Genomic DNA, 24,618 nt, shown 5'->3' with positions numbered 1-24,618 from the left:
TCTGTAATAAAATATACCACCACTGTCCTAGTTATGGTTTCTGTTGCAACAACAAAACACCATGACTGAAAACAAGTTGCGATGGGTTCCACTTCAGAATATGGGCATCCAGCATCATTGTCAGTGATGTGGTCATGGTACTGGGGAAAGGAACTGACATGACACACATGCCAGAGAAACAAAACTGAATGGATAGCTAATGGATGCAGGATTACAGGTAAGAGACTGCGGTGTGGGGTGAGTGGGACAGACACACAGCCCCTGCAGTGTGCACTGCCCATCCAGGGCCAGGAACAGGCAGGCGAGGCAGGATGACCAGGGCCAGCACAGACAGGCACAGTGCTCATGTGAACCACAGGGTTTCTACCACTGGGAGTTTTACATCACACACTTCATGTCCTTTGTCTGTTAGGGCTTTGAAGATGAAGGTCTTGATATGTAGCTAGAATCCTCCTTCCTTAGCTTCTTGATTGCTAGGATTTCGGGGTTTACCCTCATACCTAGCTTGAATGTCCTTTTTGCCATAGTCTTGTGTAGCCCGCATGGCCTGGGACCTGTGATCATTCTGCCTGAGCCTCCTGAGTGCTGGGATCTAGCTTTTTTTTTTTTTTTTTTTTTTTGGTTTTTCAAGGTTTTTTGTGTGGTCCTGGCTGTCCTGGAACTTACTCTGTAGACCAGACTGGCCTCGAACTCAGAAATCCACCTGCCTCTGCCTCCCAAGTGCTGGGATTACAGGAGTGTGCCACCACGCCCAGCTTGGGATCTATATCTTAACAAGAACCTTAGCTACCAAAGAACTTTCTAGCTTCCATTTATTTACAGCCGGTGGGCCAACACTGCAGCACACGCACATCTTCACCGTTGAGAGGTTCCCAAGTTCGCAATTAGCAGAATTTCACTGTCAACGTGTGATCTCGACCCACCTGGGAATCTCCCATCAGGTTGGTCTTTGGGAAGAACCCAACGCCATCCGAAAGCCCTGCACTGCTGCTGCTGGTCCACTGTCCGAGGACCACACGGAACCATGGTCCTAAAGGCTTCATCACCAGCCCCAAGCCTCCAGCAGCCCGGGAAGACAAATGAGGTGCTGTGGAACAGCTTGCTCCCATGATCCACCTGGGGGACGCTATGAACGGCAGAGCTCATGCTGACAGCTTTCAAGGATAAAGGCAGTTTCTGCACTGCACCTGAGTTGTATCACCAACCCCGCGATCCAAGAACTCAGTTGGTGGCAATGGCACGGGGTACTTCACCTTTCCCATCTAGCCCTCACCCAAGCGGTGAAGGGCCGGACAACCTGCCTCCCGCTGTCTCCCTGAAGCTTCTCCATCATCAAATCAGGCCGTTCTTTCCAGCCTGGACCAAGGCAATGTGCCACGCCAGTGGTACCCATGTGTCCTTCATCCACAGAGAGAGGCAGGGCCTGGAATATTCTCTTTTATCTTGCTGCCCAATGGAAGACGTGGTACCCATGTATAAGGTGATCCCTGAGCCAAGCCTGCATTTCTAGGTGAACACAGTATTCTGCCATCAGGGATGGTTGTGTGTAGGCACAGACCAAAGAGATGGCTTTTTCCTTTGGCATCTGAGACCGGAGTAATTTGCTAATGTGGAGTAGGGCTGCTCTCTAGGCGGCAGGCATCTAAGGCAGCTTGCAGAGGGCCCTGATGCTCTCATCCAAATGCATCTTAGAAGCAAATGTTGGGCCCCTCCTCTCTGGACCAGCTCTTCCTTGGAGAGGAGGTGGCGGAGAAGATCTTCCAGTGGCTACTAGTTCACACTTTCCCTGGGGGGTGGGGCACAGATACTATGTCTGAGTATCTTCAGATTCAGATTCATTTATCTGTCATCTGATGCATGAGTTCCAATCAGCTGTTGGCGTGACAGCTGGGCACTCTGGCCTGTCAACAAAGCAAAATTAAGTGATCAAATCTGACTGGTCCACAGGGCACAGGCCACCCTCCTCAGCGGTATTCAAGCGGACAGTCCTGGGCAGCTGTGGGTCTCTCGGGCTGCTGCCAAGCGACAGCTGGGCAGCCTCTAGGGCTCGGAGAACAGGGAGATGCCTCCCCAGGCCTCAGGGCTAACAAGTCCAAGGGGAGGGGGGTGTCCAGAAGGGACTATGTGCCGGGAGGGGCACCCCTGCCCAGCTGTCTTACTGGCCCACACCACACATCTCCTTTAGAGGGACTGTGTCTTCCTGCATCTACTGGACTTGTAGGTTTCCTCTGGAGGGATCTTTTAAAGTTGAAAAACAAAAACCATGTGTGTATGTGTATGTATACATGCATATATATAATTTTTTTGAGACAGGATCTCCATAGTGTAGCTAAAACTGACCTAGAACTATATATATACAACTCATGTTGTCCCAAACTTGGAGCAAGCTCCTACTTCAACCTCCTGGTGACTAGGACACTAGGCACTAGGCTACTAACCACAACTGGCTTGGAATCCTTCCTTTTCTTTCTTCCTGGAAGGGTTAGATAGTCTACAGTGGCCTTGAACTCACTACAGAGCAGAGAATGGCCTTGAATTCCCTATCTTCTTGCCTCCTGAGATTACTGGTACCCCGTGTTATCCTGACTCCTAAAATAGAAACTTTTTTTTTTACTCCCCTGGTCTATGTGTACTTGTGAGCACACAGGGAGAGCAGAGGAGGATCTCGGGTCTCCTGCTCTGGCTCCACACCTCATACCTGAGACAGCATTTCTCACCAGACCTGGAGCAGTTAGCTTCCCGCTCCATGGCAGCCAGCAGATGCCAGCGATGTTCACCTCCTCGCCCCAAAGGCTGGGTTTAGGGGCAATTACAGCCATGCCTCTTATGTGCACTATGAGGACTTGAGGTCCTTGTGATCATGCAGAACCTGCTTTGCCCATAAAGCTGTCTCTCCAGTCCCTTTGTGTGAAGTTCTGAGAAACAGATTCATGTTGGAGAACTGAAAACTCCACCTTCACAGTGAACAGGACCACTGCTGTGTCACAAGCGTGGATGATTCTAAAGTCGATTTCCCAAGCTGATGAGAGGACCACAGAAACAAATTCCTAGTGTTCTTCTAACGTTCTTCCTAGAACAAGAGCCAGCAAGGACGAGTCTCACCACACCCTAGGATGAAACCTTTGTGGCTACGGAACAGAACTGCCCAAGAGGTTTGCTTGGGCCCTGGGGGAATTTGGCCCATATATTCATGGAGCTTCTGGCTATTCTGTTTCTGTAACATCTAATCACGTCACCTGCGTGGGCAGAAATTGGGGACAGTGACCACAGAAACTGAAGTGCAGTAATTTTGAGCCAATGGACTGGTGAGTGGTCCTCACCTGGCCTCACAGCTTCCATCATGACAGTTTGCTGACAATGGCTGGAAAAGTCTCTGAAGAAACCCGAGGTCTGTGATTCAAGCAAGAAGGAAGTTTAAAAGGCCCACAAGCTGCCTGCCTCCATCTGGGGTTCCCATCCTCGCCTCCTCCACTGTCAGGATGCATCTTCAGGCAGGCACCCCTGTGCTTGAGGTTCCTCAGTACCCAGGGGCAGGATGAGATAGCACACTGCCCAGAGCACACTCTGGGACTGTCTCAGAAAACAGGTTTGAAACCTGGGTGTGGGTCTGTAGCACCCTTGTGCCAGAATCTTTTTCCAGCATCACTGCACAAAGGACCCTGACTTCAGGCCCAGCTTGTGCCCACTGGCTTCAGTGGTTTGTCTAGGCCCCACTTCTGGACCATTTGCCAGAGAAGAGGACCCAAGAGTGTGAAGGAACCCAAGCAACACGTGGAGATACTGTTCACGACTGTGCTAAGCACTGGGTTGAGGCAGCGGGAGCTTGTGAGTCCTCTCCTCAGCTCCCAGGGAGTCCCCTAGTAGAAATCCTCCAGCACCACCCTGTAGCCTGCTGGCCGTAGTAGGGAGTCATAGAGCTCTTAGGGTATGGGCTTCTGCTTGGGAAACAGTGTGGGGTCACCTGTCTCAGTGCAGCCATAGTGAAAAAGACAGACCAGATGTGGACTCTGGCTACAGAATGGGTTCTGCTGACTCCTCAGTCCAACCCCCTCAGGTCACTTTGGGGAAGTCACTGCTCTGGCAACTACAGATGATGGGGGAGGGTCTCGAGGCCCACAGTGATGCACTCGCTCAGAGAGCACAAGGCATACAGTACAGGCTACAAATGTTGATGCTGCCCTGCTCTCACGGGAAGTTGTGGGCAGAAGCTAGGTTTGAGGCCTAGTAGCTCAGTGTTCCACAGGATGCAAGAAGCCTGGGTTCTACCTCCAGCATCTGAAGGGAACATAAATGAACCAGCAACAGCAAAACAACGGAAGTGACCACGGTTTGAAACTGCAGCCTTTAATGGACCTTATTCCTCCGTCTTCCACCCTGTCTGAGGAAACAAGAAACGCTCTAAACGCTCTTACACCTGAGAGCAAGACTAGCTCACACACAAACACAACATAATCCAGTGCCCGAACTTGGCGACTTTTGGAAATCACCTTGGCTTATTTTTTTTCCAACAAAGAAAAGAAAAACATGGTTCAGTGATTGGCAAATACTGTCTGTCGTCTGGCCAGTGCTTCTTGCCACAAGCCATGGAACCGGGGCGGGTGCTGGGGCCCTACCACAGTTCTCAGGGCTGGAGGGCCCACCTGTGGGGGCATGGCAGTAGCAAGGCACCCCACAGAGGTGCACAGGAAGGAGGTCTGAGGATTGCCCTCTGACAGTGAAGACAAGCCCTCTGGTTGTTGGCTTTCTTCATCTTAATTATTAATTTTTGGTTTCTGAAGTAAACATTTTTTGCTATAAGGAAGGAGCAGTATACCTTAACACATGGGAACCAACAGGCTGCCACTAATACACATACTTCCCTTCCTGGTCAAGTAGCTTTTCCCCAAAAAACCCGTTTTCATGATTTCTGTTACGGTTCAGAAAAAGTAAAGAAAATGTTTTCAAGTATTCAATTCCTATCAAAAATTGGTATCAAAAGTAATAAAGGACCTAATTCCATAATAATTCCATGTGTTAAAAAATAACTTAAGAAGCGAGAGGCCTGGCCCTTCACGTGTATAAATTCTCTGATCCGGCTAGAGTTTCTTTAGACACCGTGGGGTGGAATCTGTGTTGAGCACCTCGATCATGGACCTCAGAGTCGGGAACGTCTCTGATACTGATGGCAGGGTCTTGTAGGAAGGGGAAATACTGCAAGAGAAACACAGGGAAACCGTGACTATTAGCAATGCCTTATAGGGAGTCATAGCCTGGGCATATGCAAGCAGAAAGGCAGAAAGGCACAGCAGACCCTTCCTCAGTTAGCGATCTCATGTCCTGCGCTGCTTGGAAGCTCTGCCAGGACTTTGGGGAAAGAAATAATACTGTAACGTGCACAGGGCCTCATGACACACAGCTCATATCCTGCTGTGGCTACCTTGTGGATGATGCTGCTGAGCCTGACTCTAAGGATGCTCTGAGGATGCGGAGCCTAACTTTGAGGATGCTGGCTCGGGCCTAGCCCTGCCCCCTCCTGATTCTGTCACTTGTCTAAGCCTGTTTCCCCATCTGCAGCAATAGATTAAATCCTTAGCTCAGAATTCCCATGATCCTTGAGAAACATTACATACCAGGTTTGCCATGAACCATGACTGTGCAACATGTGGCTGCATGGTTTGTGGAAAGATTTGCTAAAATTACCTGAAGGAAAGGAAGCAGGACCCTCTCTACCTTGTGACCACATCACCAAACCATGTGTAAACCAGTGACCTCAAAATAAGACTCTATGGGACAAGTTAAGCAATGTGGATGACAGACACATATTTCTCAGTTTTAAACACAGCTCAAGTGGCCTGCTAGGTGACAGAGTGGCTGGTGTCATGTAGGCAGGAAAGGGTGTGAAATAAGTCACAGTGTCTTGCTCAAGCTTGTACTCACTCCCCAACATTTCTGAAGGGACAGCTCTAAAGTACTGCGCTGGACCCTGGCACATGGCAACAATGGGGGTGGTGTGTGTGTGTGTGTGTGTGTGTGTGTGTGTGCATTAGCTCTAGGTTGACATTGAGACTCTTCCTTAACTCCTCTGCACTGTACTTACTGCTGAGCTCAGAGCTCACAGATACAGGCTAGCTGAGCTGGCCTCCTTGGTCTTGCGGTCCTGGCTGCACTCTGACCTTGGGGTCCTGGCTGCACTCCGACCTGTGACCTACCACAACCACCCAGCATTTTATTTGTTCTCGGGGGATCTGAACTTGGGTCCTCAAGATGAGCTTTATCCGCTGAGCTCTCTCTCCATCTTCCTCATCACTCAGCTTTACCTGTGGTAAACTGTCTCTACCTTAACACAGAGTACTGAACAACTGTACGGACTAGCCCATGAAATGAGCACATCGCCGGGGCCTCCGCCCAGAGTGGAGTGAGGACCCCATGCCTTCCCCAGCAAGCCCACTCCAACTGTAGCCACAGTTACCTTTTCAAGTTCATCCAGCTTTTTGCTATTTTGCTGAAGGCCTCTGAGCCAGGGGCTGTCATGGCTTCAAAGTCGACTAACTGGAAAAGAGGAGAATTGGGATGTGAGGAAAGGAAGGAAGGAAACGGTGTGGAGTCTAGCTCTCATGCGGTCGGTAACCAGAAGCCCAGAGTGAGGTGCAGCCATGCGCGCGCCTCCGCAGCCCAGCATACCTTCCCCTTGGGGATCTTCCCAGCCACTTCTTTGCCACTGGCCATCAGCGCTCCCACAATGACTGAATACGCGATGACACTGTCAAGACAGGACAGACTTCAGCCAGCCCTGGTCTACAGCTGTCATGCTAACCTCCCTGTGGGTGTCCATCATGAAACAGAATCTTACATAGAAATTCTCTGGACTAAAAACCTTAAACGTTTAGATAACAGAAGAACTTTGTTGTGTTTGTTTTGAAACTATTTCTACTTTCCTACGTAAGAAGCATAAGGAACTTGAGGGTCGCTGTCAACAGGAACATCTGCTTTCCGAAGGAAAACGTTTTCCACCAGGTCATTTCCTGCTTCCTTCTCTGCTTTTGAGAGGAGGACATAAGCCTCTTCTCTTGGCCTTACCTTAATTTCCCTTGATGGTTGGCCACGGATGTGACCTTTCTGTTTTTCATTTTGTTTCTTTGAGACAGGGCCTCACTAGGTGGATCTGGTTGGCATCAAACTCAAAGGGAACCCCCTGCCTGTCCCCTCAGGGTTACCATTAAAGGCACATGCCACTATACCCAAGGAAAATGGGATTTGGGGGCAGTGGGCTCCAGAGCCTGTCCCTATGACACAAACTAACAGTTTCAAATGAAACAGAGGACAGGACATCACTTACCTAGATCCTCGAGACAGGGGCATTAAATTATAAAAGTAGTAAACTAAGGATAAGATTAAGTTGCAGACAGCATCAGCCTCCTAGGAGAAAGGACAGAGATTCATGAACATTAACCCCATATCATAAACTAGTGCTGCAGAAGATTCTGACAGCTGCTTCCTCCCTCCCTCAGGGCTGAAGTGCTTAGTTCACACAGGCCAAGGTGCTCAAACACAGAGTAACTGACTAAATGTCAGGAAGCATAGAGGCTTCTGGGAGCCAGCAGCCTCCACCGTCTGGGAGGAATGCCTTCCTCCTGCTAGGAGCCACTTCTTGTCTGGGCAGGCAAGGGGACAGAAGTCAGAGACCAAAGGACTCCCAGCTTCTGCCTTCTCTCAGTGCAGGGAGCCAGGCCGCGTGCAGCCGCTGGTTGGAAGGAGAGCCTCCTGGAAAGGCGCATGATGTGACTGGTCACCTGTGGCTGCAGGCAGGAGGCAGAGCGCATGGTGGTGCTAAGCTGGCTCTCTTTCCCACTTCTGACTCAGCCCAGGATGACCAGTCCGTGGTGGGAGGGCGCTGCCCACATGCGGGTGGGTCTCCCGTCCTCAGTTAAACCTTTCTAGAAATACTCTCACAGATGCGGCCAGAGGTGACTCTAAATCCCTTCAATGTGGTGGTCACAATCAGTTTCGCAGGAAGCAGCAATTCTAAGGAGGGAACACACAGACTATGCTCACTGTGGCCGACTTGGATGGATCTCTTCTGACCACAAACCTGCACTAATGCAGCGCAGAGCAAACAATATAGACTATACATTCATTACCCCATTGCTGTGGCTGCTAAACCCTGGAAATGTTTTTGCTCCATGTGTTATTAGAAAGGAGGCTGAGACAATTACAGTTGATTTCAGACATAAGACATACAGCCTCAGTGAAACAAGAGAAGTGTGTGTATGTGTGGGGGGGCACTTTTGCCAAAAGAAATTGCAGGACACGGGTGTGGCTCAGCAGTGAAGCATTTGCCTAGCACATGTGGAGTTCTGGGTCCCTTCCTCAGCAACACACATGTACACACGAGTACACTCGCTCACAAACACACTCACACCAGGTTCCATCCTCAGCAATACACATACACACACACACTCACACACACACAAACACACAGATTCATTGGGTTCCATCCTTAGCAACACATACACACACACACACACACACACACCAAGAATAGAAAATGAAGCAAAGCCAAACCTACCCCAAATTCTGCTGAGAGGGTCAGTACTTTGCCCTTTGCTGTCAGGTCTTTATAAAGTGCATCTATTTCAGCGTGATACAGCTGTGTCCTCTCTTCTGTGGTTTGAGTTTCAACAGAAAACAGGATATTGCCGACCCTGGAAACACAAGCAGTGCTGTCAATGGTGTAGATTTAAACAGTCCAAACAGAACCTGGAGAAGTAGTGCGTGTGAGGACGAGTGTGTGAGTGTGTGTGTGATACGTGTGCATGCATGTATGCTCATGGTGGCTGTGCTCTGGGCCCTGTTGTCCCTTTCCCAGCCACTCTGGCCAGTCAGGAACAGGAGGTGTGGGAGGCTCATGAACACTACTACTACCGTGTCTGTGCTGAAGCTTTTGCACACAGCACCACTGCGGCTCTGTGAGGATGAACACACAGCAGGGAATAATCATGATGCCATCTGCAGAACCTCCAGCTGGAGGGAGGGAGAGCTGAGACCAGGCTTGGGGACAGAGAGGGAAGAGGATTTTTAATTTGGAAGACATGGAGGAAAGCTGAAGGTTTCATGGGAGAAGTGGCCTGTGGCATGTGGGCCCATCCCATCTACATTCAGCAGGACACACACAGACATACAGACACACTGATACACACACACACACACACACAAAGTAGAAAGGGGCCTTGCTGGGAAGAAGGGTTTTTCATGGGAATAACTGGGGGAAAAGAAAGACTAAAAGTCATTCCTTTTCCTTGATGTATGAGACTATCAAGGAAAAAAAATGATTTAAAAACCGCTTCTCGAGCAGTGGCTGTGAGAGCAGCGGCAGCGGGGAGCTCGTGGATGGCAGCCAGAGCCTCGGAAGTCCAAACTCTCCATGAAGACACCCTTGGCACCTTGGGAAGGCCCAACCAAATGCATGCACAGCAGCCCTGGGCCCACACAGATCCTTGTCCTCCTGCTGCTGAGCAAGCTCTCCAGAGCCTCTGAGCACCAGGCAGAGATGCTGCGGGAATGCAGATGGGCTGTGTGCACTTGACCAGGAACGATGCCACCCCAGGCCTACACTGAGTGAACACGTGGCCCAGACATGGCTCACGCCAGGACACCCCTCCACTGGCCACCAGCCCCGCGTCACACTGGAGCACACATACTTGTCTCCTGTGATGGTGATGGTGAAGCCGTCATATTCTTTCCCTTGATCTTTGAGGCTGGGGACTTTGGTGTTCACGGTGAACCCGTCCTTTGTTTTGGTATTAAACTGCTTTCGAGGGAAAATGAAAATCCATATTAGTTGCACTTCTCACACTGCAGCATGGCTGTCACCTACAAACACGGTGGCTGCATTATCAGCTCCCCTGGGCTACATATCGCTCGAGTGCTACGGGCTGGGAATGTCTACTTCTAATCCGTCCTGAAGCTTGACTCAGTCCTGTGTTTGTCTCTCGGTAGGCAGTGGCTAAGAACACTCTAGGGCCTCACATCCCACAAGCCTACAGAGTAGTAGAGGCCCCAGCAGAGAGCTCCAGGCGCCCTACAGCCGAGGTCTGACTCAGTGTGGCAGCTGCTCTGGGGTTGATTCTCCTCCCAACACAGCAGGAGGCGGCGGCGGCCTTGCGGGCCAGGAGCAGCAGTGCCAGCTCGGGCAACCTGAGAACGCACTCTGTGCTCCTGCAAGTGCTCCCTAGAGCCACAGGCCTAAGAGGTGCTCAGTGAGTCTTCTCCAGCTGTTTTACATTCAGACTCTAACCTTGCAGAACACAGGTTGTGAGGGGAGCTCCTCAGAGCTGGCCAGGGTGTCGCCTAGGACACAGCTTCAGATGCCAGCTCTGAGTTAAAGCTTGTGATGCTCTGCCTTTACTCTACAACAATGCCCTCCGAGTCTGGCTGGGAGAGGTGGAACTGGAGCAGGCAGGCAGTAGCAAAGGCCTCCTCTGTGCTCTGGCAGGAGGGCCGGGCCAACTGCAGGCCAGAGGCCCAGGGCAGGGTGCAGTCCAGGGCAGGGTGCAGCTGGACAGGGCTGGCTCCCAGCTGTTCTCAAGTGAGAAGCGCCTTTCTTGAGGGAACGGCTCTCAGAAGACAAGTGCGGGTGCTTCCTGTGTGCAGCTGAATCCTTGCCACACACAGACCAGGTATGAACACAGTCACAGTAAAGGAAACAAGCCTGGCCAAGCCCTGGGCCAGGAGGAGGCAGAATGGAGGGGCGCGGCAGGCCTCTGACTCTGGCCCATGCTCCTGGCTAACGCGCTATCTGCTAGGGCCCGAGTGCTTTTCTAAGTCTCCAGTGGCATGCCGTGTTTTTCAGAGGAAGAAGTGAGCTACGTTTCCCATAGGCTTTGAGCGCACACAGACCAACACATCCATAATCCAGCTGAAGCCAGGCTGAAGGAGAACAGGCTCCTACAGACAACACCGCAGGGCAGTGCTGCCACCCGCTGGCTGGGTGTTGTGGACGCACCTCGATACACTTAGCTTTCCTTTCCACTATCTGTGTAAGCAGATCTCGTCTTCCACCTGATACCTTACTAGGTTTTAGTGACTGAAATCCACAGGAAACCAACAGAGGAGCTGAGCCACCACAGTGCCAGCCACACTGGTGATATCAAAGCCATCTGAGATCCTTCTTCTAACAAATCTGTCATTACCATGTCATGCGAGACTTATCACGGCTATTTTCGTCTCCTCCTGTATGATCTTTCCTTTGGTTCTGACTTTGTATGTCAAAGCTGCACCTCAGTTCCATTCTTTCAGAGCACATTTCAGATGAAAACAGATGTCAAAATTCATGCGGCACAGCGCTGGGGATCAAATGTGGGCCAAATACCAGGAGAGTGTTTACCATGACTCCCAGTGAGGCACTCTGGGAGCAAACAGAGCTGAAGGAGCTCAGAGGAGCTGAGCCACCTGCAAGGCCCCAGCTCCATCTCGGCTCAGCAAATCTCAGCTGACAAATGACAGCTCAGCTCACAGCTAACTCTGAGCAATTGTTGTGATGGCACGGGCTTTCACTGCATACATGGCCACAGGCACCACAGGATTTCACTGCAGGCGAGGCCACAGGACATCACAGGCTTTCACTGTAGATGTGGCCATGTGGCCACATGACAAGGACCCCTCCGCCCCTGCCTCAGGTGCCTCCTCTCTTCTGCAGCTGCTGGCCTCCACACACCTGTCAATGAACGATACCCAAAGGCATCTGGGGGAAATGGGGCTCCCCAACTCTTCTTTGAGGAGTCCATCCAACTACAGGTGCTGTGGGTCTTCACATGGGCAAGGGTGACCGAGGAGGACTGGACTGTGGCCACAGGTCCAGTTTGAGTAAATTTATTTTCAAGTCCTTTGTTCCCTGAACTGACTGCTTCTTGAAAGTCGATTCTGGTTGAGTCTGGTTCCAGCCCTGGACTTGATCTGGATGGGTTACTGCACACAGTGTGTTTATGCGGGGATCTCAGATGCTATCCTTTAAGACAGCACAACATTCAAACATGTGCTTTGGTCTTTTTCTTGACGTGTTGCTGGTTTTTTCTTATACAATTCCTCTTGAGATTTATTTTTATTTTTTTTCAAATTTATGTGTAGGCGTGTATTGTCTGCATGTATGTGTGCACCCTACATGCCTGGTGCTTGCATAGAGGTCAGATCCCCTGGCACTGGACTAATAGTTTTGAGTCACCACGTGAGGTCACCATGTGTGTGCTGGGAAATGACCCAGGTCCTTGGGACAATGAAGCCAGTGCTCTTCAGTACCAGCGGCTGCACCTGGGTGCTGTACCAGCAGCCCCCACCTGGGTGCTGACGGCAACTTACCTTCATGATTGGAAGGAGGTCTTCCACCTTATGGACCTTTTCCAGGGCTTCCCTGACTTCCAACAAGCCCTTTGGATTATTTGCTCTTGAAGAGAGGGGAAGAGCAGAGGGAGGAGACAAGGGAGGTTAATGCAGAGTAAGACAAGATGATCGGTTTACATTTTAAAGAACTGCTCCTAAGGTCAAGCAGGTCAATGCTGCAGGCTTCTCACTGACAGGGCCACCCACCCAAATCAATAATACATGTGAGAAAGTCATGTCACAGACTGCTCTGACCCACCTGCTCCGCATCCCCTAAGCAATACCCGGGGTTGGTGTAAAGCACTGGAGGCCCGTGTGTGGGTTCTGTGTAAATGTCATGCCTCTAACACAAAGGACCTGAGCATGAAGACATCTTGGGGATTCGTTGCCAGACACCGAGGATAGACAGTATTCCAAACTGGGCAACAGCACGAGGAGTCAATGCCAGCCAGTAGGGGTGGGGCCGCAGAGGAGCGTGAGGTGAACCAGGAAATGCAGCAGGCCAGTGCACAGGCGCAAGGCAAAACCTTGACTGTCCTGTTCCAACTCTGCACTGGGAAGTATGTGTGGTTTTACTTCTAAAGCTGCTCAGATCCAAGTACCCTGCTGAGGGTCCACATGGTTCCCATGCTCAGCTGGTGATTCTACCACAAAACTGAACTCCCCAGCAGGCGAAGGCTTCAGAGGCAATTGGGAATGTCGCTGGGATGAGGGTCGAAAGCACTGCCATGGCCAATACTCTGTGAAGCCATTACACGAAAGCAGGCTTTAACTAAACTTCTGATCTAGACTGTTTGGTCTGCCAGGGGTTCAAATTTCACAGCTATACCACACACGGAACGCATGGGATCAGTGCTTCACAGCAAAGGGGAGGACCGAAGGCTTACCCGTGATAAACAAGAATTCTATCTTTAATAAAATGAAGTATTTTCTCAAAATATTCCAGATATCTCATATTAATCACCTGACCCCTGGAAGGTAAAAGTGATAAAATTAACCATCATTTTTACAAAGAAGTGTAAACATCAGTTAGTTCCAAAAACAGACGGGGACAAACATGGCCAAGTGTAAGGAAGCTGCTTGCTCTGTCACTGTGGGAGAGGTGAGTCCCATCTCAGCAGAAAGCTTGGCCTGTGGAGTCTGTCCTGGCAGAAAGCGTCCAGAAAACAAGTAACTCCTGACACGCCTCAGAAGAAGGAAAACCCTCAGCTTCAGTGGTGTTCAGACCCGATGGCGACTACTGTGAGTGTACACGCCAGGCTGTGTGCGCCTACATACTGGGTGCGCCTGCATTTTGGACGCGCCTGGCTCTATGTGTGCACCTGTGTATTGGACGTGCCTGGCTCTGTGCGCACCAGGCTCTCTATTTACACACCTGCCTGTCTGAGGGAACCTCTCCTGCTCTTTAGCAGTTTTCCTTCCCTCTACCCACTGGAGACACTATACTCCTCACATACCCACTCCTTGTTTTTGGGTTTTTCTTCTTCCCCTTTAACCTCTCTTGAAGGCATTCATGTCTAGCAACAGTTGAATCTGAGTCCGTCCCTGCTCCCCTCCCCTCCCCAGGAAACACCGCTCCCTGGTTCAGACAGCTCCCTCACATCAAGGTCATGACGCAGGGAGGACTTCTCTCCCTGATAGGGCATTTCAGTTTCCAGCTCCTCACTTTTCCCCCTACTACTCTTAGGCTGACAGGGGACAACTGTGGCCTCAGCTAGAAGCAGAATGGGTGGCTCTGCTTTTCTGTCAGCAACCTCAGAGTGTCTGCAGCTCCCAATGCCCTGAAGGGGTCTCAGGGGTATGCATCTCTACACTTGTTCCCAGCCTGCTGCCCCCTCACAAATCCGTTCAATCATCTGTGGCCACCATGACCTTCCTTGTGTCCACATCTGTCCTTGCTGCCCCTCTGCTCACCACCCACGCACGGCTCACCATTCTGGCTTCTACCTACTCTCTGGCTCAGTTCCCCAGACTTCCTGGAAGTCAGTGGTTGGCAGCTACAATGGATCAGCCCCAGCTTCCTAGTCAGAAGAATTCCCGGTGGGTTGGCACATCGCCCGCTGTCTCTCCGAGACTAGTCGGGTTTGGCTCCTGGATACACCAGGCGCCCCTCCCTTTTCTGCACTCCATCAAATCCTGACACGGGTCTGTGACTCAAGTACCATCCAGCAAGAACATACGCTGGTACTCAGTGGCCTCAGCTACAGGACATGACCAAATCAAGGTAAATCATCCCATGAGGAATTGAATCAGTTACAAAGGGAAAATAAACATGATTTCTAGAAATTAAAAAGGTGAGTCTAAAAAGAAAAGCCTTTTATATTAAAACCTAAATTTAAATGTCACCTGTCAGATGGAGCAACAGTTTCTTGATCTGGTTCCTAGAGCTAGAAATACTCCAGACATGACTCAGTGCCACATCTGCCAACCTGATCTAAAGTCACGTTCACTGAACGGCAGGCAACCACCTGGAGCACCTCAAGGGCTCCGCAGGATGTGCCTGTGCCTGTGGTCAGGGGAGCAAGGCATGAAGGGAACAAGGAGAGGCAAGCATTCGCCCCGTGCCCGCCTGCAGGGCTCAGGGTGACACAGAGCCCCCATGCTGCCTAACTCCCACCAGGGAGCACCCCCACCCCACCTCCAGTGCTCCCATGAGCAAGCTATGGCAAATACAGAATTCCCTGTCTGATCACTTCCTCTGCTGCTTGATGACTTCCTGAGAACTGACACCCTCGTACATCACTGGTGAGTGTGCCCTTCAGCAGGCGGGGCTCTACCTGTGCAGGTGCACGGCAAGCAAGACACTTGTGGGTGCAGGGTTACCCTGGGTGTGTGCCCCTCATACTGCTCCACTCCTATGCAAACAGGAACGAAACACAAAGGCTCCTACCTGATTAAGTTGATGTGGTTGTTGAAACCTCTGCTGAGACTTGGCGCTGGCATCTGATCCAGCCACAGCACAGGCTGGTCCGGGTCAGCGATCCTGTGGAGCAGAACTCATGAGCAGTGCGGCCTGACCCACAGCTTCCAGGATAGCCCAAGCGTGGGTCTCTGCAAAAGTGAGGGAGGAGCCCGCCTGGCTCCGACTTCTGAAAAGAGCACACGGGCCGTCAAACCCCAGTGCAGAGACCGGCCACAGCAGGTGAGAGGCCGGCAAAGGCTGTGAGCTGCACGGTCTAAACTGCCAGCTTGGTGGGAGTTAGACTCAACCGAGGAAGCGCAGACATAACAGTGACTGCGGCGGTAACGTGGGGAAGGCCCATGTTACCCACACGAAATCGGCCCCGTTCAGTGGACTGGGGCATTCCGTGGGCTTGGCCCACACTCAATGAGTGCATTCCGTGGGCTCGGCCCACACTCACTGAGTGAGCTGAGCTGCTAGCAGTTCATCTCTGCTTCCTGACTGGACTTGAGCGGAGCAAACCCTTCTGCTCTTAAAATGCTTTTTGTCACAGCAATGGGAAAAGGGAGGGACTCCCTGGGCAGACACATGCATACTAGAGATCCAGAGTTCGTCTGCACCTGACGGGACAGGCCACAGTAAGAGCGGATACTTCAAGCTGAGTGGTGGTGGCGCACACCTTTAAGCCCAGCTCTCAGGAGGCAGAGGCGGGTGGGTCTCTGAGTCTGAGGCCAGCCTGGTCTACATAGTAGGTTCCAGGACAGCCAGGGCTACCCAAACCCTGTCTTGAAAAATAACAACAACAAAAAAAAATAAATAAATAAATAAATAAAATAAACAAAAAACCAACCAAGAAAAAACCAATAGGAAACACCCAAGGCCTCATCTAAAACACCGTGCTCACACCGGGGCTTAGGAACCTGGCAGTCCTCACTTCTATTTCCTGAGGAGGAGTCCAGTGTGTTCTGAAGAATGAAGGTGACAGTGACTATGGCAAGCTTTAGTGGGAAATAACCCAGTACCCTAACTTACAGGGCTTAACTCTGCAAGCAAAGCAGGGCTGAAAGCTCCCGCTGAGACACAGTCTGAGAGGAGGACCTGCCCTGCTGTGCGCGCACGGGTTACCTTCTCCACTTCACGGCAATGTCGAACATGTCCCTCCACTGCAGCAGCCGCGTCTTTCCGTTCATGCGAACCTTTGAGTTGGTCCAGGTGCGATGCACAGCCTGCATGACTTCCAGCGCCGCCAGGCCCATGGCTAAGGGACATACCAAGACAGAGCTCGTCAGAACCCTTTCCTCTCAAGCCCGGGCGACCACATAAAGAACAGGAAGCAGCCGCGGAGACTGAACTTCTGATGACCTGATTCACAGTAAGGAGGGCCACTGTCCCCGAACACTGCTTCCTACTGAAGCTGGCAAGGCCTCGAGTCCCTCCTCCCTCCAAGGACAGCTGCCTTGGTCCGACTGGCAGTGAGCGATTGCCATGCTCCGTATCTGCACTCGGGAAGAGTCCAGCTGGAAGAACTCACTGAGCTATCCTACGCGGCCCTGCTCTGCTCCTGTGGGAAGCTGAGCGCAGTAAATATCAATTTCTAAAGGAAGTCGACACAGCTGAGAGACCCTGGTCCTGGGCTTCGATTCCATTTCAAGTTTCCAGAATACCTCTGTGTATCCTCTTGTTGGGCAGGAACCCAGGTGTTTCGTACTGCATCAGTGAGCCCAGGCGGTCAGCCACACAGATCAGCTCCTGGACTTCAGGCTTGTAGCCCTCGAAATTCTGATGTAGCACATCCCTGCAGGAACATCAGGAATGAGATAAGGACTTGTGTGGCACACCTGCATGGCCGCACACCTGCATGGCGGCACACCTTCAGGGCAGCACACCTGCATGGCCGCACACCTGCATGGCGGCACACCTGCATGGCAGCACACCTGCATGGCGGCACACCTGCATGGCCGCACACCTTCAGGGCAGCACACCTGCATGGCTGCACACCTGCATGGCGGCACACCTGCATGGCGGCACACCTGCATGCCCTCACACCTACATGGCGGCACACCTGCATGGCGGCACACCTGCATGGCCTCACGCCTACTTGGCGGCACACCTGCATGGTGGCACACCTGCATGGCGGCACACCTGCATGGCGGCACACCTGCACCACTAGAGCTCAACTAAGACACACACACAGGACCAGGCACAGCCAGCTTCACAACCCACCACACAACTGAAAGAAGCAATCTCTCTTTGCAAGGCATCTGCACTGTTTACTACCACATGCAAGTGAGCACACCATTACATAGCATATGTCAGGTCCAGGGCCCTCATTAGCATTTCTTCTCCAGACACACGGTGTGCAGTGCCTGCCTGTGTCTTGTAACTGATGCTGAATCTGCTGGCATTTACTGCGGTTATCAGAGATCTGAACTGAATTCAGTCTGGTTTATTTTTCCTTTCCCCCTCCCTGTGCAGGATGGTTTTATGTCAACTTGACAAAAGCTAAAGTATCTGAGACGAGGAAACTTCAATTATGGAAGAAACCTCCATATATCACACTGTGCGCAAGCCTATAGCTTATTTGGTGACTATAGCTTATTTGGTGACTGATGGGAGAGGGTCCCGCTCATTGTGGGGGGGGGCATCCCTGGGCTGGTGGTCCTGGGTTCTATAAGAAAGCAGGCTGAGCAAGCCATGGGAAGCAAGCCAGTAAGCAGCACTCCTCCATGGCCTCTGTACTAGCTCCGGCCTCCAGGCTCCTGCCCTGACTTCTTTTTTTTTTTTTTTTTTTTTTTTTTTTTTTTTTTTTTTTTTTTTTTTTGGTTTTTTGGAGACAGGGTTTCTCTGTATAGCCCTGGCTGTCCTGGAACTCACTCTGTAGACCAGGCTGGCCTCGAACTCAGAAATCCGCCTGCCTCTGCCTCCCAGAGTGCTGGGATTACAGGCGTGCGCCACCACCGCCCGGCACCTGCCCTGACTTCTTTTAGTGTGTTTTTGGTCACGGTGTTTCATCACAGCAATACTAAGCCAAACTAAGACGTAGCCCAAACACCCGTACACATAAAATGATAAAATCAAGAAACGCAACTGTGGACTGCTCGGATTCATTAGCTTTGGAAGACTCTTGGCCGCAACTCTTTCAGCCACTGCTGCTCATCCACTCTCCTCAGGTTCAGGTGAGCCTGCTCCTCTGGACCAGTGTCCCCTCCCCCTCGTGTCTTCCTCTGGGGCCCAGCATCTCCTCCCTCTCATGTCCTCCTCTGGGGCCCAGTGTCCCCAGAGTCCTGCTCTGCAAAGCCCCTGTCACCTTTCTTTCAGCTGTGCTGTCCCTGGGAAGCCACATCTTGCTGCTGCTTGGCCTATGCCGAAAGTCTTTATTCAGTGATGACACACATCTTCTATCCCTAAAACTTGCCGCTCATTTTAAAGTCTGTCTGGCCCTGTCAGACAGTCTCTTGTCTCTTGTTCATGCTGTCAACACAGTCACAGCCTCTTTAGGCTTTAGAGTTATTTTCTGTAGGTATTCAGCCTCAAAGCCCAAGCTTGCCAATTGCTCCTTTGCTGACTCGTGCCTGTGTGGAATCTTGAGGTTTGGATTTCATTCCCATGGTCTTAGTTTGTGGGACTATGCAAGCCCAGATGGGTGTAGCTTTCCTACCAGGAGTGCACAGCTACATCTGTGGAGGTCCGAAAATGCACCCCGGGGTCACATTAACCCGCAGTCTTCCACTGCAGGGGCCGGCGGGCCCACTCTCCAGGTGCTTCTCTCTCTCTCTCTCTCTCTCTCTCTCTCTCTCTCTCTCTCTCTCTCTCTCTCTCACTCGAGGAGAACAAAAATGCTAAGCTGTAGCGATTTCCCAGTCTGAAGGAGCTGCTGGGCTTCTGGGAGCTAATCTCTGCCCTGAATCTGTTGTGTAGCCTGACTGCTCGTAAGCACAGATGCTTTCGCCTGAGACAGCAATAGCTGTGATTTTAACCTATGTTCCTTGACTGGCTCTGAACGCCTGATCATCCTGCCTCCACCTCCCTAGTGCTGGGCTTATAACTGTGCACTGCCATGCCTGGCTAAACTTTCAGATCACTAAACAGTTTGTTTTTATTAAGCAGCAAACAAAAAATATACTGCTTGTGAGCGGCTGCCCGTCAGCCTCCGTGTATCTGAAGCATAAAGGCTGCCTCACATGCGTGCAGGAGTCACACCGGTAAGAAAGTCTCAAGGTGCCATATGAACCACAAGAAATAGTTGGCGATGCGCCAACTGCAATAGGACCATGGGCAAGAAGTCATTTATTGATCGAGAAATACAAGCACTGGGAGGCTGAAGCCGTGGGATTAGGAGAGTGAGTCTCCTGAGAATGAATGCATACTGAGGCCCAATCACACCACACACATGGAAAAGCAAAGTGAGCATCCAGTTGGGCTGTGGATGGCCACGCCGCCCGCCCACACTGCGCAGCACTTACCTGATGTGGGGTTGCAGGCCAGGCTGCTCTTCATAGCCGTCTATGAGAAAAGGCAGGTTCTTGGCCCAGTGGTCCTTGAAGCTGCCCGGTAGATCGGAGTCAATGTTGTACTCTGTCAGAGGAGTATCCAGGTGCGCGTGCAGATATCGAGAATACTCTGTAGATAGGAAAGGAGCTGCCAAATCCAGACACTGCTAAAGAAGCCCTTGTTAGAGTGGGTTACCACATGGACGCTTTCAACCACACTGTCCTTAACTGCAGGAAATCTGAAAGGCAGCTTCAGGGCTACGGAAGCCTGCTAGTGACAAGAATCAAGTGAAGAGCAGCCAGCTTGATTACATGTTAACCTTTCCATGAATAAAGCCAAAGAGCTTGTCTTTCTGTTTCAGAACCTGAAAGCCAAGGGAGGCATCAGCAGAGAGGCTGGGATCAGGCAGTTCTGACAGAGCAAACCGGTGTGCAAGCTCAACCTGGCCTGACTGACAGGTGTGCTTGTCCCCTCAGGCTGCCATTCCCAGTGCCAGCTCTGCCGAGCCAGAGGAGAGTAAGGGACAAGCTGTCTGGAAGATGGCCTTCTCGGCTGCTGATACTTGACTCAGTTGTTAGGAACTTCAGGATGTTTGGAACAGCACGTGCATACAAGTCTATCTCCAACTATAACGCCGATGAAGTCCAAACTCTGATCAAGACTGGGTAATAAAAGATGAGCACTAAAACTGTACACCCAGGGGTTAAAGACTTAGAGCAAAACATCATGGAGTCAAACATTTTAAAAAAGATTTTCACTACTTTAAAAATGTATGTGTACATGTATGAGTATGTATGTCTGTAAACGTGCATGTATATGCACACATATACATGTGTGTGCATGTGAGTGTGCATGTGTATCTGAATGTGGATAACAGTGTAGGTGCCTTTGGAAGACAGAGCTGTTGGCTCCTCCCGAAGCTGGTGACAGGTGGCTCTAAACTGCTACATGTGGTTGCTGGGAACCACACTCAGGTACTCCAGAAGAGCAGTTTTTCCCTGGACCTAAACTGTATCATTTTTCAGAACAGTCGTGGTGGCTCATGCATGCAGTCTCAGCATTCGAAAGGCCGAAACAGGAGGAGCCTGTATATAGTGAGTTCTAGGCCAGCAGGGGCTACAGGATCCCATGTGATCTAAAAGGACAAAAAAACGAAACAAACAGAAACCCTAACAGTCTCCTATTAATTATATGCTGAATTAAAAATTTAAATTGTTATTAAATTAGGTAAAAACATATTTCTTGAAGATTTATTTATATGTAAGTACACTGTAGATATAGTGTATTTAGATGTAAGGACACTGTAGACTTCAGACACCCCAGAAGAGGACATCAGATCTCATTACAGATGGTTGTGAGTCACCATGTGGTTGCTGGGAATTGAACTCAGAACCTTTGGAAAAGCAGCCGGTGCTCTTCTTTGAACCATCTGAACCATTTCTCCAGCCCCAGTAAGAAATCTTTTTATCAAATTACATAAAATGTACCATTAGAATTAACTCCACCTGCTTGTTTTTACATTTCTTTTAGATTTTTTGTGCCATTTTTCTTATTTGGGAAATTTCATGTGTGTGCCATCGTGTGTGTGTGTGTGTGTGTGTGTGTGTGTGTGTGTGCTTGCGCATGCATATATATGCACGCATACATGCGTGTGTGTGTGTGTGTGTGTGTGTGTGTGTGTGTAAGTCTGAGGACAGACTGTAGGACACAGTTCTTTCTTTCCACCATGTGGGTCCTGGGGAAGGACCTCAGCTGGACAGAGTTGATGGCAGGTGTCTGTTCACTGAGCCATCCTGTGTGTTGTATGCTCTTATCTCTTAATGTGGCTATTCCTGATTTAAAATTGTATGCAAGGCTTGCTTTATTTTTTTCTGTTTTACAATACTCTCAAAGGCTAATGAGAACAAAGGCAAAATATGTGGGTATGCAGACAACAAACCCCCTCCCAAATCAATAGGGAGGATATATGTGTGTGTGTACTGGACACACGCGTGTATGCTAAATACATGTATATACTGGCTTGTCTTTGTCTACATGACGCAAACCTACACACCTTAACTGAGAAAGTATCTCAATAGCATCAGTCTGTAGGCAAGCATATACAGTACTGATTAATGACTCTTGTGGAAGAGCCCCACCCACTGTGGGTGACACCATTCCTGGGACAATGGTCCTGAGGTGTGTCAGCAAGCAGGCTGTGCAAGCCACGAGGAACTAGCCAGGAAACACCATTCTCCACGGCTTCTGCTTCAGTTCCTGCCTCCAGGTTCCTGTCCTGACCTCCTTCAGTGATGGACAAACTGTGATGACAAACTGTGAGCACAATAAATGAACTCTCTCCCCAACAACCTGCTTTCCGTCACAGTACTTTAACACAGCAATAGAGATCCTAAGACAATGTGTATGTATGCTGGCAGAGGTAAGTGTGTGTGTGTGTGTGTGTGCGTGTGTGCATGTGTGTGTGTACATGCATGCGTGTGTGTGTGTGTGTACATGCATGCGTGCATGTATGTGTGTACGTGTGTGTACGTGCGTGTGTGTGTGTGTGTGTGTGTGTGTGAGAGAGAGAGAGAAAGAGAGGGGTGTGTGTGTGTGTATACACTGATGTGTGTGTGTATATACACTGATGTGTGTGCAAACATAGGAAGGTGTATATGTGCGTATACAAGAAGATGTGTGGGGAGGAAGATATGTGTAAAGGAAGATGTGTGTGTGTATGTGTAAAGAGGAATTGTTTGTGTATGCGTGCATAGAAAATATGTGTATGTGTATAGGGAGATATGGTGTGTGTATAGGAAGATGTGTGTGTACATGTGGGTGTGTGTACATAAGATTTATAAACATAAGATGTGTGTGCATAGGAAGGTGTATATATATATATATATATATATATATATATATATATATAGGAAGATGTGTGTGTACATATGAAGAAGAATGTGTATAAAGGAAGATGTGTGTGCACACATAAGGTGTACATGTGTACATATGAAGACATGTGTGTTTGAGTGTGCATATAGGAAGATGTGTGGGGATGCTTTGGACAGTACATATATGTGTACACTTGAAGATGTATATGGAGAAAAAGCAAGTCTGTGACTAATTCAAGAATTGCTTCCTTTCTTACCAGACTGGGTCTTTCTTATACAGGAGGACATGACATAACGGAATGAGGGGCAAGAGATACCAGGTCACTAACTCTAAACAATGAAACCTCCACACACGAGGCCCTTCCCTGTTCTTTGGTGACCGGAGAGGGAGTAAGACATGCTTTCAACATGTGAATCATACATCCAACTAGAAATCTGTTTTTACTCAAGCCAAGCTTCTCTAAGTTTTACAAGACCTGTACATACGGTAGAAAGGACATCAGGCCTGTCTCAGAAGACACCGAGGACCCTGGCCCTGAAAGCTCCAGCAGCAAGGGACGCTGGGGACAGCTGTCAACCTCAACTCCACCATGTCCCAGAAGCAGCAGGACACCACAGCACTGAGCACGGAAGGGGAGCACTCCGGAAGGGGAGCACTCCCACCACTGTCTGCTTACCTCGCAGGTACTTCACCCTCAGGTACTCTGGGCTGGCCTTCTGGCCAGGGAGAGGATCATTCAGCATAACTTTCGTTTGAGCTTTGATTCCTTCGTAAAACTGCCCCATTGCCACATGGCTGAGGCCCTTCATGTACTGGCACACTTCGTTGTACGGTTCCAGTTGCAGGCAGCGCTGTGGTTTAGGACAAAGGCTGAGTTAGCAGCACATGGGTCAGGACGGCTGTTCCCGCTGCCCAGGATCTTCCTTCCGGGTTAGATAGGTAGGAAGTTCCACTGAACTCTCGGAGGACAAGCAAGAATCCAGGGACGGCTCTGCCTGCCTGCTGCTGCGGCTTACCTTGAAGTTCTTGAGGGCCTCCTGCAGGCTGCCGTGATGGTACAACATCACCCCTCGGAGCTGCAGGGTCTGCACGTGGTTCTGGTTGAGCAGCAGGGCCTTCTGGAAGCTCTCAGTGGCTGCTTCGAAGTTGCCCAGTTCTCTGAGGATTGAGCAACCGTGGTGAGTGTGTTGCAGGCAGTGCAGTGCAGTGCTGGGAGCTCATGGGGTGTGAGGGAGAGCGGGTCTCTTGTTACAGAACACCTCACACACTGCTGCACATCACCTCACACACTGCTGCACAACACCTCACACACTGCTGCACATCACCTCACACACTGCTGCGCAACACCTCACACACTGCTGCAGAACACCTCACACACTGCTACAGAACACCTCACACACTGCTACAGAACACCTCACACACTGCTACAGAACACCTCACACACTGCTACAGAACACCTCACACACTGCTACAGAACACCTCACACACTGCTACAGAACACCTCACACACTGCTGCGCAACACCTCACACACTGCTGCGCAACACCTCACACACTGCTGCACAACACCTCACACACTGCTGCAGAACACCTCACACACTGCTACAGAACACCTCACACACTGCTACAGAACACCTCACACACTGCTGCAGAATACCTCACACACTGCTGCAGAACACCTCACACACTGCTACAGAACACCTCACACACTGCTGCACAACACCTCACACACTGCTGCACAACACCTCACACACTGCTGCAGAACACCTCACACACTGCTGCAGAACACCTCACACACTGCTGCACAACACCTCACACACTGCTGCACAACACCTCACACACTGCTGCACAACACCTCACACACTGCTACAGAACACCTCACACACTGCTACAGAACACCTCACACACTGCTGCACAACACCTCACACACTGCTGCACAACACCTCACACACTGCTGCAGAACACCTCACACACTGCTGCACAACACCTCACACACTGCTGCACA

General features: G+C 50.5%; 1 protein-coding gene across 6 annotated transcripts in view; it reads right to left on the bottom strand.

Moving 5' to 3' along the window:
* Nucleotides 1-4,323: 4,323 nt before the first annotated feature.
* The window catches only part of Ttc13 (tetratricopeptide repeat domain 13), a 56,341-nt gene continuing 36,046 nt past the window's right edge, over nucleotides 4,324-24,618 (bottom strand). For 3 of the 6 annotated variants that reach the window (XM_052166240.1, XM_052166243.1, XM_052166245.1), the window contains 14 exons: nucleotides 23,632-23,773; nucleotides 23,292-23,466; nucleotides 19,717-19,873; nucleotides 16,918-17,048; nucleotides 16,379-16,511; nucleotides 15,242-15,334; nucleotides 13,239-13,322; nucleotides 12,331-12,415; nucleotides 9,678-9,784; nucleotides 8,546-8,681; nucleotides 7,316-7,395; nucleotides 6,661-6,739; nucleotides 6,449-6,528; nucleotides 4,324-5,190 (listed from right to left, as the gene is read on the bottom strand). In XM_052166240.1, the coding sequence (XP_052022200.1) occupies nucleotides 5,076-5,190; nucleotides 6,449-6,528; nucleotides 6,661-6,739; nucleotides 7,316-7,395; nucleotides 8,546-8,681; nucleotides 9,678-9,784; nucleotides 12,331-12,415; nucleotides 13,239-13,322; nucleotides 15,242-15,334; nucleotides 16,379-16,511; nucleotides 16,918-17,048; nucleotides 19,717-19,873; nucleotides 23,292-23,466; nucleotides 23,632-23,773 (1,597 nt within the window). In that variant the 3' untranslated portion in view covers nucleotides 4,324-5,075. Of the gene's footprint in view, nucleotides 5,191-6,448; nucleotides 6,529-6,660; nucleotides 6,740-7,315; nucleotides 7,396-8,545; nucleotides 8,682-9,677; nucleotides 9,788-12,330; nucleotides 12,416-13,238; nucleotides 13,323-15,241; nucleotides 15,335-16,378; nucleotides 16,512-16,917; nucleotides 17,049-19,716; nucleotides 19,874-23,291; nucleotides 23,467-23,631; nucleotides 23,774-24,618 lie in introns of all 6 variants that reach the window. The other 3 variants (XM_052166239.1, XM_052166241.1, XM_052166244.1) reach the window with 1 other exon arrangement.

This window comes from Apodemus sylvaticus, chromosome 21 (genome assembly GCF_947179515.1).
Source record: "Apodemus sylvaticus chromosome 21, mApoSyl1.1, whole genome shotgun sequence".
Lineage (NCBI taxonomy): Eukaryota > Metazoa > Chordata > Mammalia > Rodentia > Muridae > Apodemus > Apodemus sylvaticus.
The sequence above is the reverse complement of the archived record's forward strand: the minus strand, read 5'-3'. Positions and strand labels throughout refer to the sequence as shown.